Below are 15,353 nucleotides of genomic sequence, written 5' to 3'. Positions count from 1 at the left end.
GGGACTGTGTGATTTCCCTGTGTGTTCTGGTTCTGCACTGCTGTGTTGGTCCTGTCTCTGTGTAGGAAGAGCATGAAGTTACTCAATGGCACCTATTTACTGTTTCGGCACATGTGAGTTCACATAAGGTGAACTTACACCCTGCCATCATTACAGCACAAATTGCCTTTCTTTTTTACTTTGTTTGTTTTGTTTTGTTTTGGCAGACCGACCTTTTTTCTGGAATGGTCGTGGCTCATCTCTCTCATTCTCACCCCCACCCCTCCACTTGATGCTGCCTGTGTTGGGGGGGGCAGGTGGGTCAGTGTGCAAGTGCCACCATCATCCTCCCCATCTTCGTAACAAGGATTTGGCTGTCCTCTATGGGCCTGCCTGTTGGACATCACTCCCACAGTCTCTTCAAGCTGTTCCAGAGATATCAGGCCTGGGACTCACCTAACTTTTTGGCAAGCTTGGCATCCTTCTTGGAGTCCACCATCCCAAAGCCAATGCTCCTGGGCTCCAGGACCTGAGCTGCCAGCTGTGGGAAGAAGCAGAGAGCCCAACATTAGTGGCGTTAACACCGCAGGGTAGCTAAAGGGCATCATGCCCTGCTAACGTGGCATGACAGACACAAGTGACCCATATTCTGCTTTTGAACAACAGCAAAGGGTGGGATGTGTCACATGCTGCCTCTCTGCTGAGATAACCCAGAGGTCACAAGGGTTGGGTTTGTTCCCATTGTGTTGCAGCAGGGAACCTGCTGGCACTACCATCTGCTGTTCACTGCTGCTTGACACTGGCTTTGGGAGAGGACTCCTGATGGAACTGGGGACACCAAAGCAGCGGTGATTTCTGGAAGAAAGTCCTGTGCCACCAACACAGAGCAAAACTTGTTTCCTCTGTGGAGTCTCAGTGGCTTCCTGCAACGCAGTGTGACATGTGGGCACCATGGACATTTTAACTCTGGAAATGCATGGTGCCAGGCAGCAGTGGGTGCAGGACACTGCAGCACCATGTCTCCTTTTCCTATGAAATGCTTGAAGTCATGCCTCCTGTCCAGGCTTCATTAAGCCCCCAGACCCCGGTCCCCTGTTTTTACTAAAGAAATGCATCTAAGCCCAGCCATGCTCATGTTCACCTTCTCACAGCTTTGCAAAACCACTGCACCCTGTTCCCACCATCTTTGATGAAAGGGCCTCTTGAAGATATCGAGTTCCTGCCTGTTTTGTGAAAATAGATATGTGAGGAAAGGAGAGACGCTCTGCAAGGGCCCCGTGGTGGGAGCGACCCCGGGTGAGACCCTGTGATTTCCAAATTGGCTCCTAGAGATGCAGTGACCCTGGTAAATGGATCCACTTATGCACTGGATGACTGACAGCCCCATCACAAGCATGCTAGAGACCCTACAAGGCAGTAATGATGCTCTGAGAACCACCAAGCAGCTGTAAGAGCCTCCTCCTCCTTCTCCCTTCCTGCTCCACAAATGCCTCTGATGCTGATGGTCTTCTTGCTGTTCCTCCTCCCAGCCCTGCCGGATGGTGGGGGATGATGGAGATGAGGGGTCAGGAGCTTCTGGAGCAGGAATGTCCCTATTAGGGCACAGCTGTCAGTGCTTGGCAGGGAGAGGCTGGAGGGGAGCAGAAGAAAAGCCATGGCCAGAGAGATGGTGGGCTGATTTATGAGGAAGCTCTCCACCCACCCCCTCCCCCCCCAGCCCCAGCTCATTTTGGCTCCCTCCCCCAGACTCAAAGCCAGTTTGAATGTCACCCAACAGCACTGCCACTGTGGCCACGTGGCCCCTTGGCTCCCCTGCTATAAATAGCTTCCGCCTGTGCCAGGCCTCTGTGAGAGTGAGCAGTGATTATAGCACTGGGGAGCAAAAGTGGTGGGGCAGCCACCTTGCCTGTGCAGCGGGGCGTCATGGGGCCAGCCAGCTTCCTGTGCTGTCAGCCCACAGCCTGTCCCCAAAATTCTGGGGGATGGTGGCAGGCACCCTGGCGATCAGGGCTCAGGGACCTTGCTTGCACAAGGAGGAGAGATGGAGAATGAAGCTGGTTTCTCCCTTCCACCAATTACACATCCTCAGGCCTGTTCCAAAGCCCTCCAGGAGGAAAAAGACTCCGCCGACCACCAGAGCACTGCTGCAGCCTTGACCCCCCTGCAGCCCCCTGTCCTGTTTTCTTTAGGGGTAACTGCCACCGCGGGAGGCAAAAGGGGTGCTTGTGTTACACAGGAAACAGGTGTCTCAGTGCTCTTTCCTTGCTCTTTGCCAGTGCTTTGAAGTGAAGGTAAGGCTGCCTGTTCAGGGCTTGAGCTTACAATGGACACTGCCTGAAAGGGGCAGAGCACTGGTTTGTGTTTGCACATCCATTAGTAAGGCCAATAAGGCACTGGTTTGGTTTGGCATCCCATCTGCTGGCTCAGGCCACCTTAGAGTGCCTGAGAGCAGCTGGTACTCCATATTGCAATAAGAGATGGACACCTCTTGCGAACTCTCTAGACATCTGCAAGTGACTGGTGGTAAGAGAAGTGATTTTCTCTTTCACATTATGGGGATATGCCCTGACTGGACAAAAGGATGGAGCCTGTAGGATCATCAGCTTTCTGGGACGTTGTCAGCACATCCCTGCTTGTTGGTGGTTGGGTACACCAGCAAGAGGTTCCTCAGAGTCATTGCTTGAGACTCTGGCTGCTCTGTGACCAGAGGAAGACACAGAAAGCCCAAGGGAAGAAGACTTGTTCAGTCATGTCCAGTCCAGTCCATACGTGATTTAGTTACTTACAGTTATGTCAGCCATGTGCCAAAGTCAGGACAGCTTAAGCCCACTAGTTCTTGACTCTTGCACTCGGGAGATGGTTAGGGTTTCTTGTTTGTGTTTGAAGGCCAGAAAAATGCAGAAAAGCTGCAACACCTGCTACAGACAAGTGGTTGGATGTGAGCAGGGATTGGCAAGAGAGGAGGCATTGATCAGGAGTCATGTATGTCAGCATGCAGCACACACAAGGTAACTCTTTGGAGGGGTGTCGGTGCAGCTGTGTAGCTGTGAGCATGGAAGCTTGCTGGGAAGGAGTAAATGTGTCCAGAAAACGTGGGTGATGTGATGAAAGCCTCTTCATGTGAGACTGGGAGTGCTCAGTAGTCAAACAATGGTCTCAGTAATGCCGGAGGTGTGCCTGTTTGTGTGGCAGGGCTTATGTGACTGTGTCTAGCAAGACTGTCTCCAGGAGGTGCATGTGTGGTAGGTATGAATGTTTGGAGGTGTTCCTCTGAAGAGGCTCATCCCCAGAGATGTGCAACAGTTTGGGCATATAGGAGAGTACTTGTGGATGGTGTGTGAGCATGCCTGAGGGGACAGAGCTGAGAGCTCAGTGGGCAGCCTGCCTCCTCTGCTGGGACCTTCATGCCAATGAGACAATGAGGAGTACAGCCTGTGTTCATCCCCAGAGCAGGGTCTCACAACAGGGAACTCTTTGTGCAATATGAGACTTTTGGGAGCCCTTCCCACTGTGCAGAGCCTGGAAGTAGGAGACTTTGCAGGGTGTTTATGGTGGCTTCTGCAAGTGCAAGCTGTGTGGGGGCTGGGCGTTGCTCCTGGCCTTGCTTTCCCTGCCTTCCACTGCAGCAGGTGAGTCTAACCTGTGCATAGGTGATGATATATTCCCATACCTGTATATGAACCCCAAAAGGCAGCAAAATATGGAGTATGCCAGAGGGACAGCAGTCTGGCTAATTGCCCCCTACTCATTACAGCATCAAGCATTTATATATCCCCTTACAGTATTTTCTGATTCCATAATGCTAGTGGGATTTGAATGCAGATAATGTTTCTAATCTTGACAATCCTCTTGGCTCAGGACCTTGGGACAGAGGCATCTGTAATCTAAGAGCACAGCCCCTCCTCCTCCTCCTGCCTTTAAATTCATATTGCTCCAAGTCTTGGCCAGCCTTGCCTTTGTGTCAGCCTCTATCTCAACAGCATATAATTTAGCTTCAACAGCTGCACGGGGACATGGAGGGTAGAAACTGCCCTGGAAGAACTGGACCTAACAGATCATGTAGTCCCTGAGGTAGAGCAGGAGCTTTGGGCAGGCAGAGTTGGCTGAGAGCATGAGCAAAGAGCCCAGTAGCTTGTAAGTTCACGTCCCATGCACATTTTGCAGCCTTATTCTCACGTGCACGAAGTCTTTGCAATGCATACTTTCTACCCATAAGATCCCAAGCTGTGTCCTGTTCAGCACTGGGAAAAGGAGGTGTGAGTTCAGCAGCACTCCTCCTTTCTCCCATATCCCTCAGGTAATAACCATACTTGAATTTGGGTAAGTGTGAGGGGGTGAATGGCCCTCTGGGATGTGTGAGAGGTCCAGCCCAAAGTGAAGCTTGAGTACCACCAAGTATGCAAGAACCCTCTCATCCTGGATGGCATCAGCAGTTACGGGCACTCAGAATAATGGACTTGGAAAGGCACAACTCCCTGCCCAATATCTCAGATTCACACCAACTATGCCTATCTGAGCCTAGGTGTGATGCAGGGAAGTTTTGGGAGACTGAAGGAGTACCATAGGGTCATTCTGAAATCCTAGGTTATACAGCTGCAGAAATGTCACTGTCTGCCTGACTGTGCTCCTATTCCAGATGCAGACAGGACTGATTGCGCCAAACCTTGCATTTGGTGTCAGTTTTGCTGCTAAATGGCAGACAAAATCCCTGGAGGGGGTTAAAAATGGGGCAGGGAGGGGTGGCTGTCTCAGCATGGTCAGTTTTCATTGCAAAGTGACATTGTGGCATTCTGGCCTGGATTTTCTTCCCACTTCTCTAGCACCTGCCCAGAGCTCCCACAGAGACAGTAAGGCTCATCTTCCCCAGCTGCTCAGGCTGGGAGGAAGGGGGCTGGGGGAAGTTGGGTGTCCCTGAAAGCCATCATGAGTAAACTTCTCTTAACCATGGCGAGCCTTCTGTTTTGCTAATTAGCAGTGGAGGGAGAACAAAACTCCAGCAATGCAGGGGGAAGAGCAACAGGAGGTGATGAGGAAACATCCCTCAAGGAATCGACATTTCTCTGCTGCTTGGCTCCTACTCTCTTTAATGCTGCAGTTGATGCTGATGGTCAGAACCTGGTTGATGAAATGATGATGGTTTTATATCCCAAAATGTTAAGTTTTTATTTTCAGGAACAGCAGGAGGAGATGGCAAGTGTTTAGTGTATTCCCCCAGAAGTTGTGAATCCTTATGCAGGACTCCCATCTACACGCTATAGCTGGCTTCTCTGTTTGAGACAGTGGGCAGTTTCTTGGAGAACAGAGAGTGTTATTTCTCTTTCCTAATGCTGTGCTGTCCCCACTAGCACCCCTTGCCCTAGTAATGTCTTAGGTTCTTCCATAATTCAGGCTGTCCTGAAGCACTGTGGTGATCAAAGAGCAGGGCCAGAAGCCTGCTGAGCAGCTGCCACTAGAAAAGTCACTCTGCTGGCAGGGGGGACTGAAGGAGAATATGTTGGTCCCACCTTACCACACTTTTCCACCCCCTGAGCTGCTTGGAGAGGCTGAACCTCCCCTCCTAGGGATTACTGCTCCTTGGACTAAAGGCAAGTCCCCAAATATGGAACACCCAAAGGTCACTCCCTCAGAGCTGGCTTTCACAGGTAATGCTACAAAAATGCTGCCCTGGAGCTTTAATTGTTGCGCAGCCGCTCAGAGGGGTCACACATACGGCAGCGTGCTCTTTGGCTGCCTCCCTAAAGGTTTCACATAGTCAGGGCTGTATTTTTATCTGCTCCTGGCATCCCTAACTTTAGTGAGCTGCAAGCCAAAGCACAGCCTCCCCAGCCATGAGCTAACCAAGACTGGTGCCCATGCCACCAAGCACCCATGGGTGCAGGGGCCACCTGCCACTGCTCCCAGCTGGTCCCCACTGGCACTACGTCACAGATGTTTTGACAACTCAGCTGTGCAGCTTGCACGTCAAGGGCAGACAGGAACTTTTGTGTGGGTGTGTGGGTGTGTGTGTTCTGCCCCAGGGGTCTGGGACTGGGCAAGGGGCCACCCGCCCTTTCCAAAACAGAGACTGATGGTGTAGTTTGGGGGCTGTCCTTGACAAAGGTGAGGGTGTTGTTGCCTGGTTGTCCTTCTGGCCTCAGAAAGGCTGTTTTGAAACTGAAGGCTGGATGTTGCTGTGAAGCCCACGCAGGGCAGAAAGCTGTGTGCCTACAGTGGGTGCTGGAGGAGGGAGGCATGCTTGGTATTAATCCCATCCACCTAAACATGCCCATTCAATCCAGTGCCTCTGGCTCTCAGGAACAAGCCAGATTTCTCCAGTTTCTGACCAAGTGGGTGTAAGCCAGCACCTCTGAAATCCCAGAGAATCCAGGATGCTGCAGGCGAGAGCTGGGAGCTCCCATCTTACATCCACAAGAAGTTTCAGTGAGACAGGGCCCTGGGGGAACAGAGTGGTCCTTGAGACAAGAAAGACCTTTTCCCCAAGGAGTGAGCAGAGAGAAATAAGAACTGAGGAAACTTTTAAATATACACAGCCCTCCTCGCACAGGGTTCGAGGTGTCAGAGGTCTGCTAGCTGACGGCAGTGTCTGCTGCCAGGGCAGGGTTCCCAGAAAAAGAACATATCATGTACAGCAGCTGGCCTTCACCGGAGCTGTGTCAGAGAGCACGCAGGAATGAGCACCATCAGCACTGCTCAGGAGGGAGCGCTGACCCTCCAGGGTGCTGGGGAGGGGAGGAGCAACTGCCTGGGAATTGAGTTCTTGGTCACTGCTCGCTCTATTTCCTTGGTATGTAGGTAAATCCCAATGCACAAAGGAGAAAAAAAAGAAAGGAGAACTTGGACCTTACTAAGTCACTTCTTTTCTAGGCCTTGGATTTCATGCCTGGTTGCCTGTTATTTAGGGACAGAGGCTGCAAAAGTACATCTTTGGTCATCAGACTCAGAATTGTGTCATTCAATCTCTGTCACAAAGCGGTCAGTGTCCATTTAAAACTCATTGGACTGTTCTCCTCTTCCTCCTCTGGTGATTAGGGACTTTGTAGTTCCAGACTTGTTTTATTCATAGCCCATTTGTCCTCAGGCTTTGCACTTAAATAGCTCTTCTCCCTCCCGGGTGTTTAAAAAGAATTATCATATCCCCTTTCCAATCTTCCCACAAATGAAGCTCAGGCACGAAGGAAGGGCAGTCATGGGTTTTGATTAGTTTGGTTTTAGATGAAAGGCAGTGGCAGACCAGGCTCTGGAGTAAGGTCAGGGTGGGCGAGCATGGCATGGACACCCGTATCCAGTCTGCCTCACAGAGCAACAGCTGCCCCAGCCTGTGGTCAGCTCCTGAGAAATGTCAGGGTCTGAGGCAGAGAACATAAAATGGTAATTACAAACACTGCACGTGTCCACTGAGTAGGTGGGTGTGAGCTCAATATAGCCCTTCTTGGGCCCTCCACTCAGGATAAGGGCAAGAAAAAAATTCTCCATTGTGAGACTGGTGAGACACTGTAACAGGTTGCCGGGAGGAAATGTGGATGCCCCTGGGAAAGGGGCCTTTGAGCAGCCTGGTGTGATGGCCCACCCTTAAGGGGAAGTCGCACCTGGTCTAGTGGAAAGTGTCCCTGCCCATGGCAGGAGGGTTGAAACTAGGTGATCTCTAAGGTCCCTTCAAATCTAAACTGTTCTGCTTTTCTATGAAAGGCACGTCATTATACAAGAGCGAGACCCTGCCTCCTGAGAAACAGCCCAGCACGAAGGCACTGGGAACCCTTGCTGGCACTTTTAGGGGAACCTGACTAGCATAGCAGAATGGCCAAGACCAAAGAGGATGGACTTTTCAACATTTTTCTTCAATTGCATTTCTGAAGGGAGGAGCGACTCAGAGTCTCCATGCAGCTCAAGGTCTTGCATAGAAATGGCGTCAAATTGCACAAGGGGAAGTTTAGATTGGCTATTAGGGAAAATTCCTTCCTTGAAAGGGTGCTCAAGCCCTGGGATGGCTGCTCTGGGAAGTGGTGGAGTCACCATCCCAGTGAAGTATTTAAAAGACATGTAGATGTGGCAAGATATGGTTTAGTGGTGGGCTGTGCTGGGTTAATGGTTGGACTCAATGAGGTTAGAGGTGTTTTCCAGTCTAAATGATTCTGTGATTCTATGGCACCTACAGAAGTTGTAGCCACCTACAAATGGACTGTGATAAGAGCTCCACACTTCAGGGTGAAGAAAGGCCACAAGACCTGAGCAGACTTGGCCTTGTACTCCATCAGCAAAGCAAGGCCAAGCTCACAGGGGTCTGCCGTGTCTCCAGGTGACATTTACATTCTTTAGATCCTGGGATTACAGCTGGTTTCTGCTCAAAGAACTCATGTCAGTACAATCCTCTCCCCAATCATAATTTAGCAGATGAGGAACGTGCCTTTCAAAGCACAGTTATGGCAGTGGAAGTGGGGTCTTATGACAGATGCTGCTCATGCAGCCAGTCCAAAGTCACCACCAGGAACTGACAGAGGGACTTCAAAGAAACATGGCAATAACAGGTAATTCAGCCTTGGAAATTATTTTTGCCCCTCTTATACAGAAAGATCAAGTCACATAATTGTCCCTAGATGTCAATGTGCCCATCTGTGAAACAGGGAGCTTTCTGTAACTTGTTTTTGTGACTGGCATATCAGTGAGTGAAATCCCCCTGGGTGCTACTGCTAAAAATCAGTACTCTGCTGGCTGTTGATGAGTTGAGATCTACTTACATGGTCTCAAAGGAAAGTAATCAATGCACACTTTTTCCTTTTCTTTTCCTTCCTCCCTTTCTTATTTTTTACATTAACTTATCTGCAGTGGAAACTACTACTTTAGTAGCCATAGAAGCCAAAACACCTCTTTTATTACAGGTATGTACAAGGCTCTTGCACTGTAAGCTTCCGCACATCCTGACAGGTGTCCCTCATCTCTCACCTTGAGGACTTGTTCTGTAGGGACCCAGGGAACTGAGAGTTCCTGTGACACTTACTGAACATATCTTGTATATCCGTATTTATACTCATACCTCGATGCTAAATTGTGTTGAGGCACTGTCCCATAAACATGGCCATTTTCAAAAAAAAAGTCTGAAATCTGAGTCTGTGAAACAAACAGAAAAGGGTGCTTAAAGAAAGGGCTTGGGTTTATATTTCTATTTTTACTGATTTTTTATAGTTTTAAAGTATTTTGTATTTATATACCTAGAGATGGGGATGGAGTCTCGTCTCCCGGTTCCTATGCATTTTTGGGATAAACTATACAGACGTAAACTGGTAAAACTTTATTCTGTGTTGTTTTAGAAGCAGAGAGAAACTTTTTGCTATGTATTTCATGGCTCTGAACTCTTACGGGAATATCTGCTCTCAACAGAGTTCAAGACCAAATGGGTGAAATGACCACCAAACCAGCTGATCTTGTACTATTTTTTCCATCCTGAGCTGGAAGCTGCAGTAGTTTCAGCACTTGGAAATACATTAATTGGAAGGTAGAGCTTAGACACAGTTTAATCCTTGCCTTTTACTGGACTCAAAATCCATCTTTCCCTTTCACACTATAGGGCGATACTGGCTGTGTTTCCATGTGTTACAGAATTGGCCAAACAAGGAGTTTCACTTTGTTCTGCCGTTTATTGCTAGAGGCTGGACTGATCCTAGACCTCATCTGGAGAGCAGAGTACCACATCCCTCTTCTCTTACCTCTTATCAGACTGGTTTGTGCTAGGGCAGCTCTCCATGAACTTTTCACTCCAGGGGCACTGTTGCATTGACGGGACTAAAATATCTGGGCTTGATGAGCCTCTCTTTTCTAAGGATATTGCATGTACACACAGATGGCAAGGGAAGAACAGCAGGGGAGCCAGGAGTTTCAGCAGAAAGAGGATACCAGAGTACAGTGCAGGAACCCTACTATGATAGTGAGAACACCTCAGCTGCTGGAGAGAACTTCTCAAGTGTGAAAGGAAAGCCCCTAACACCAGTGCTCAGTTATTCTTGCTACATGATTCGTAGAGACAGGGGCTGGCCCACTGAAAGGCCAAACTCCCTATTTAGGAGATTCAGAGATGAGAAGGGAGAAGGTCTGAGAAGTGATGGTATGAGACAGGGTGAAATATGGTAGGGGAGATAGAGAGGAGAAGAAAAGCAGAACAGGTATTTCTCAGCTTCACTGCTTTGATCTTTTCACCTCTTAACCCTTCTTCATTAAAGCTGAGACCATTTAGGACAAGAAGCTTTTCCTTTGACTTGGCTGTTAAATAATTGTTGTGATTGCTTGGCTGTTTCGTCTTCTTCACTGTGCTCACCTCATGGAGTGTGCAGATTTCTTGTAAACATCTGTGCTGGTTTAGCAAAAACCTGGTGTGTGGAGGCAGAGAAAAAAGTCACCCCAAGACAACATCACCGAAGGGTAGGAATGGCTACTGTTATCTCTGGGACTGCCTGGATCAAACTCTGCATTGCCCTGTATGGAGGCTTTTCCCTACAAAAGATGTAGGTTCTTTCCAGTAGCCAGCAGTGCAGAGTGGAGTCATAGGAGAAAGGTACCCAAAGAAAAGGAACCCTTTAACCTGAGCTGCGAAACAGCCTGTGCTCATGATACCTCTGCCCGGGGTTGTCTTAGAACAATCCTTCCCCAAGTCTTTTCCATCCTAGCCAGAAAGCAGTAGGCATGTCCAATCATTCCTTCAGCTATTTCTCCTGACAGACCAACCCAACAGCCCTCAACTCTCCAATCTGAACCTGAGGGGCTGGCACTGCTGCCCTTGGAGCTGTTGTCATGAACAAATGATGGTCCAAAGAAGCTGCTTTTGCTCCCAGAGGGGTTCAGTTGTCCCTGGACTCTGTTGTCACCAGGTGGCACCCTGCAGTGTGGGTGGCAAGAGCTGATAGGACTGCTTCAAAATGATCAACACCTTCATTCCACTTCTAAACTGGAAAGTGACCCTGGGCCGCGTGGGAATCTGTTGATCCAGTACACCTGGATACAGGGAGCTGAAAACCCCATGTGCTATGCCAAATGCAATATCAGCTTGATGACATCATCCCTTTTCTGGTGATAGTGGGTGTGCACCCACGGCTTTCAACAGTGTCAGTCAGTCCTATATGATAGTCTTTTTTCTTGAGAAGGAAATTTTTCCTATCGTATCACATCACTTCTCAGTCTTGTGTTCTTAGCTATAGTTTGGTAAAGTCCTTAAATAAGTGCTTAACTTTACTTATGTGCTGTCAGGTTGTCAGTTTGGTTTCCTAAGTATATGAGAGCCTTGTGATTCTCTTCTCTCTCCCCTGTCTACCAGTTGTCTTCCCTATTAAGTTTTCTAGCTATTGGCCCTTTCCAATCAAATTTTCCAGAGTCAATGATCTCAAACATAATAAAGCTATTGCAAGTTTTGTGAAGAGCAGAGACTTGGAAGGGAAAAGGCTGAAGTGCCCTGAAAGAAGGAAATGTTGCCACTTGAGCTCAACCCCCATGGAATGCCAAAGGACCCAGTTAAGAGAGAGCCTTATATGCTCTTCACTCCTGGGAGATGCCCCAGTCAGAGCCTGTTACTGATGAGCTATATATTTCAAGGAAACCATGGTGCATCTCTCTTGCTCTTTTTTATTAGTGTCTAAGGTAGTTCTTCATGTATTAGATCTTTGGAATTGTACATTTCTTATAAGGTACATGTGAGAGAAGCAGAAAGGGTGGACTATTTGGGGGTTTTCTGGACTTTAGATTCACTAAGCCCATGTGTCCACCCACACATGTCCCTGAGACAATCTGATGTAACAACCCTTAACCACCAGCTCAGACCTTTTCTTTGCTTCACACCTGCCTGTGTGTTGGATGGCGGCTCACTATCATTCCTAAGGATGAAGACTGATGACATTATATGGAAGGGGGCGAAAGACACAACGTATTGCCAGGCTGTGAAAACAGCATGTCTCAATGTGAAACAGCAGGAAAATTGTCAGTACAGTAAGATGGAAAAACATGAGGGGCTCTAGAAAGGACAATCTTATCACAGGCAGCACCCTATGCTGGGAACCTCCCGAGACAGCTGGCAGGGAATAGTGGGGGCTGGAGTATTTACCTCTTAGATACCTCATTTCAGGTGTAAAGGACCTTCAGCACTCAAAGTCCTAATTCCTCTACTGAAATTAGATATGTAAAACCTTCCTGAGTGAACTTTTCTCAGGTTTGGCTGGAAGGAGAGCCCTGCCACTGCTCCTGTGCCTACAGAGCAGCTCACTACTCTAAAACTTGCTCAAATTACAGGAGAGCTGGTTTCAGCTGCTGACTGCTTCCAGGAATACTGATCCCAGGCAGTTCATTCCACAGGGGAACAGCTCCACATCTCAGCCAAGGAGCCCCTGCAGACATTTCTTTCCTTGCCCCTGTGCTGGTGAACATGCAGTGAAGTCCAGCAGCTGAATGAGCTCTGACAGGGAGAATTAAGAGTGACCCCCTATGGCACAACACATTATGGCTTGAGGTGAGGGAGTTGAATGCTCTCACAAGAAGGACAACCTGGCTTGACCACTCCTTTCATGAGTGCTCCCATGGCTGAGTTAGCACAGAAATTGGGAACACTAGCACCATGCCAGGCTGTGTCCTATGCAGAATATATCTTCTCTCGACTTCTGAGACCCTCTCCCCTTCTGATTCCCTCCAGATGACAGAAGCAAAGAAGGGCTCAGTCTGCAGATTTCTCTTTTGCTTAGGCTGTCAGATTGCTGCGCTGCAGTTCCCAGTACAGGGTAGGGACTGGTCTGAAACTGTGAGACATGCACTGAATCAGCACTGCAAGTTCTTTGGAAATTTTGAGGTCAAAGCCACAAGTGCCAGTTGATGTGTGGCACAGTTAGCTGGTAGCTGAGCACTAGGGGACTGGAGCACTACAATTATGTAAAGTCTGCTGTAGGTCTAATCCTCTTGCCCAAGGTCACATAAGAAGTCCATAGCAGAGAGCAATTGGAAACCAAATAAATCACCAGAACCCTAAGCTAATGTATTCACGGCTGAACCCAATCCTGAAAATAAAAGCTTAAAGCCAGGTTGTATTGCAGCTGTCGCAACCTTGATATGGGTCACTGTTAGCATGGGTGAAGGTGTCATGGGGGCTCAAACTCATGATAGACATCAGACCATAGAATCATGGAAACATAGAATGGCCTGGGTTGGAAAGGATCTTAAAGATAATCTAGTTCCAAGCCCTGCTGTGGACAGGTACACCTTCCACTATTCTAGCTTGCCCAGTACTCCATTCAATGTGGCCTTGAACATTTCCAGGGATAGGACATGCTTCTGTCAGGTTTCTATAAATATGTATCTAGTAACTGTTTGACACCTATCAAGCACAAAATAGCTATCCTATTAAATAACAATGTGATTATACTACCAACAATACTCATTTCAGCTGGAGTTCAAGCATTACTTTTTTCTTTTCTTTGTCAAATGTTATTTGATCACTCACCTGCAGAAAGTAACCATTGCCTGACAGGTGAATAAATCTGGTTAGTTTTTGAATCTTTCTTTCTGGCAGTCCTCAGGCTTACTGAGGAGGTCAGCAGACCTTGAACTTGACACTGGACTTTTTTGGGTCCTTGCCCTCAGCAAGCGTATTTTCTTATTCACATTTCCTACACTCTGAGGGGTGCAATGCATTTTGTCTCTGGATCTGATAAATAAAGCTGAAGTGTTTCTTCTGAAATTCTCAATTCAATTTCTTTCCAAATATGTCTTTTAGTTAAAAGGGAATATTTGCAAGCCCCTAGTAGGAAACATGCACTTAACAATCCAAGCTTGCAGCTGTATGATTCCCTAGATTACAGCTACACTATAAGAAAGAGTGGTATGAATCTACATTGTCACTTTTACCATGATTTATTTTACTGAGGATTAATGAATCAATTGTTCATCAAAGAATTAACAACACTCTTTTTCCAGCACAGAAGTGAATGGTTGCATTAACAAGCGGCTATAGACTGATTCCAAACAGGCAACCAAGTGTCAGAAAAACAAAAAGGGATTTAATGCTGCACCAACAGGGAGCTTTTGAGATGGGGAGCTAGGACACCCATTTGCTGCACAGCTTGGTAAGGTTTCTTGGCTAACTGCTCCTAGTGGGATAAAAAATGGGACTGAATCCAGAATACAAGTGGGATACTGGCTTGCACAGAATGAGAAAGGATCAAAAAATTTCAAGCTATGGACTCAGGTGCTGAGATTTCGGAAAGCTCAGCTGAGCTGAGTTCATGTTTCTGAGGTTCGCAAGGTTACTCACTATTGCCTGGGTTTCTGACAGACAATCCAGAAAAACTAATTCCCAGCAAACTGAGAAGAGCACAAAAGAGGCTTTTTCCCGGGCTTTGCAGAATTCAGGCAGGGGCTAACTGAAATCCAATTAAACAAACTTTTGGATGCCTAACCTCCCCTGCATGAGACCATTTGACTCTCCTGTCTTGTGGCTCCTGTCCATGACTCTGAGCAGTGCTGTGGTACTGACTGCGACTGGGACATGCAGCGGCACTTACCTCTAGGACCATCTCTGTCATCTGGAACTGCTTCTGGGAGGCCTTGTCAGAGCTCACAGGCTCATGGAAGAGCAGGCAGAGCATGTCATACTTCTTCAGTGCCTGCTTGTAATTCTTCTCATTCAGGTCGATCACTCGGTCTTTCCCATCGTAAGTGGGGAAGTTCAGTCCCTCTTCTGCCTTGCAGCAGAAAAGCAGGTAAAAACCTGCCAGGATCCAGCAAATTGCCTTCATAGGGGCACCGTTGGAGTGCAGCAAAGGGAGGGTAAATGTCCCCCTCTTTCTTGATTTGAGAAGAGAGGGAGACTAAAGACTCCAGGTGAAGTTTGAACTAAGTTTCTCTTAGTTTCCCTAAGTTTCTCTCTGCTACTTTCCTACTGTTCAGCCCAAACACTGCAAGGCTGGTGGGGAGCAGCAAACTTTGCTGTCCTGTACTCACAACAAAGAGAGACAGACGGGAGAAGCTGTCAGGCCAAGCCCTGGATACCTTACATAGCTGTGTCCAGCTCCCGTGTCATTAGGAACTCCATTTTTAGGAAGCAGTTGTTTCAGGCTAAAAATAAACCCTGCAATGAATAAAAAGGACAGATATGACACCATTGAGGGACTTGCTGGCACTCTGCATCATCTGAGAGACAGGGAATGAGCAAGAGGGAGGGAGTGGAAGATGTCAGTCCTGGGAATATACAGGCAGAATTTGTGAAGGGACAGACTTCACTTGTGCAGGGAACCAAGGCACAGACTGTCCTACTAGGAACTGACAAAAATAGAAGGTATTTACTGCAATTTATAATAAGGGTACCTCTCTTTACATCCCTTTGGGCATCACAGTGATTAGGCTTTTGATAACAGATC

At 48.0% G+C, this 15,353-nt stretch overlaps 1 protein-coding gene across 1 annotated transcript in view; it reads right to left on the bottom strand.

Moving 5' to 3' along the window:
* CASQ2 (calsequestrin 2) overlaps nt 1-15,025 on the bottom strand; it is a 39,621-nt gene extending 24,596 nt beyond the window's left edge. Inside the window, exons 1-2 of the mRNA XM_010395965.4 lie at nt 14,499-15,025; nt 436-520 (exon numbers count right to left, since the gene is read on the bottom strand). Of these exons, the coding sequence (XP_010394267.1) occupies nt 436-520; nt 14,499-14,732 (319 nt within the window). The 5' untranslated portion in view covers nt 14,733-15,025. The remainder of the gene's footprint in view (nt 1-435; nt 521-14,498) is intronic.
* Between the last annotated feature and the right edge of the window lie 328 nt (nt 15,026-15,353).

This window comes from Corvus cornix, chromosome 1 (genome assembly GCF_000738735.6).
Source record: "Corvus cornix cornix isolate S_Up_H32 chromosome 1, ASM73873v5, whole genome shotgun sequence".
NCBI lineage: Eukaryota > Metazoa > Chordata > Aves > Passeriformes > Corvidae > Corvus > Corvus cornix.
This window is presented reverse-complemented; position numbering and strand designations above follow the sequence as displayed.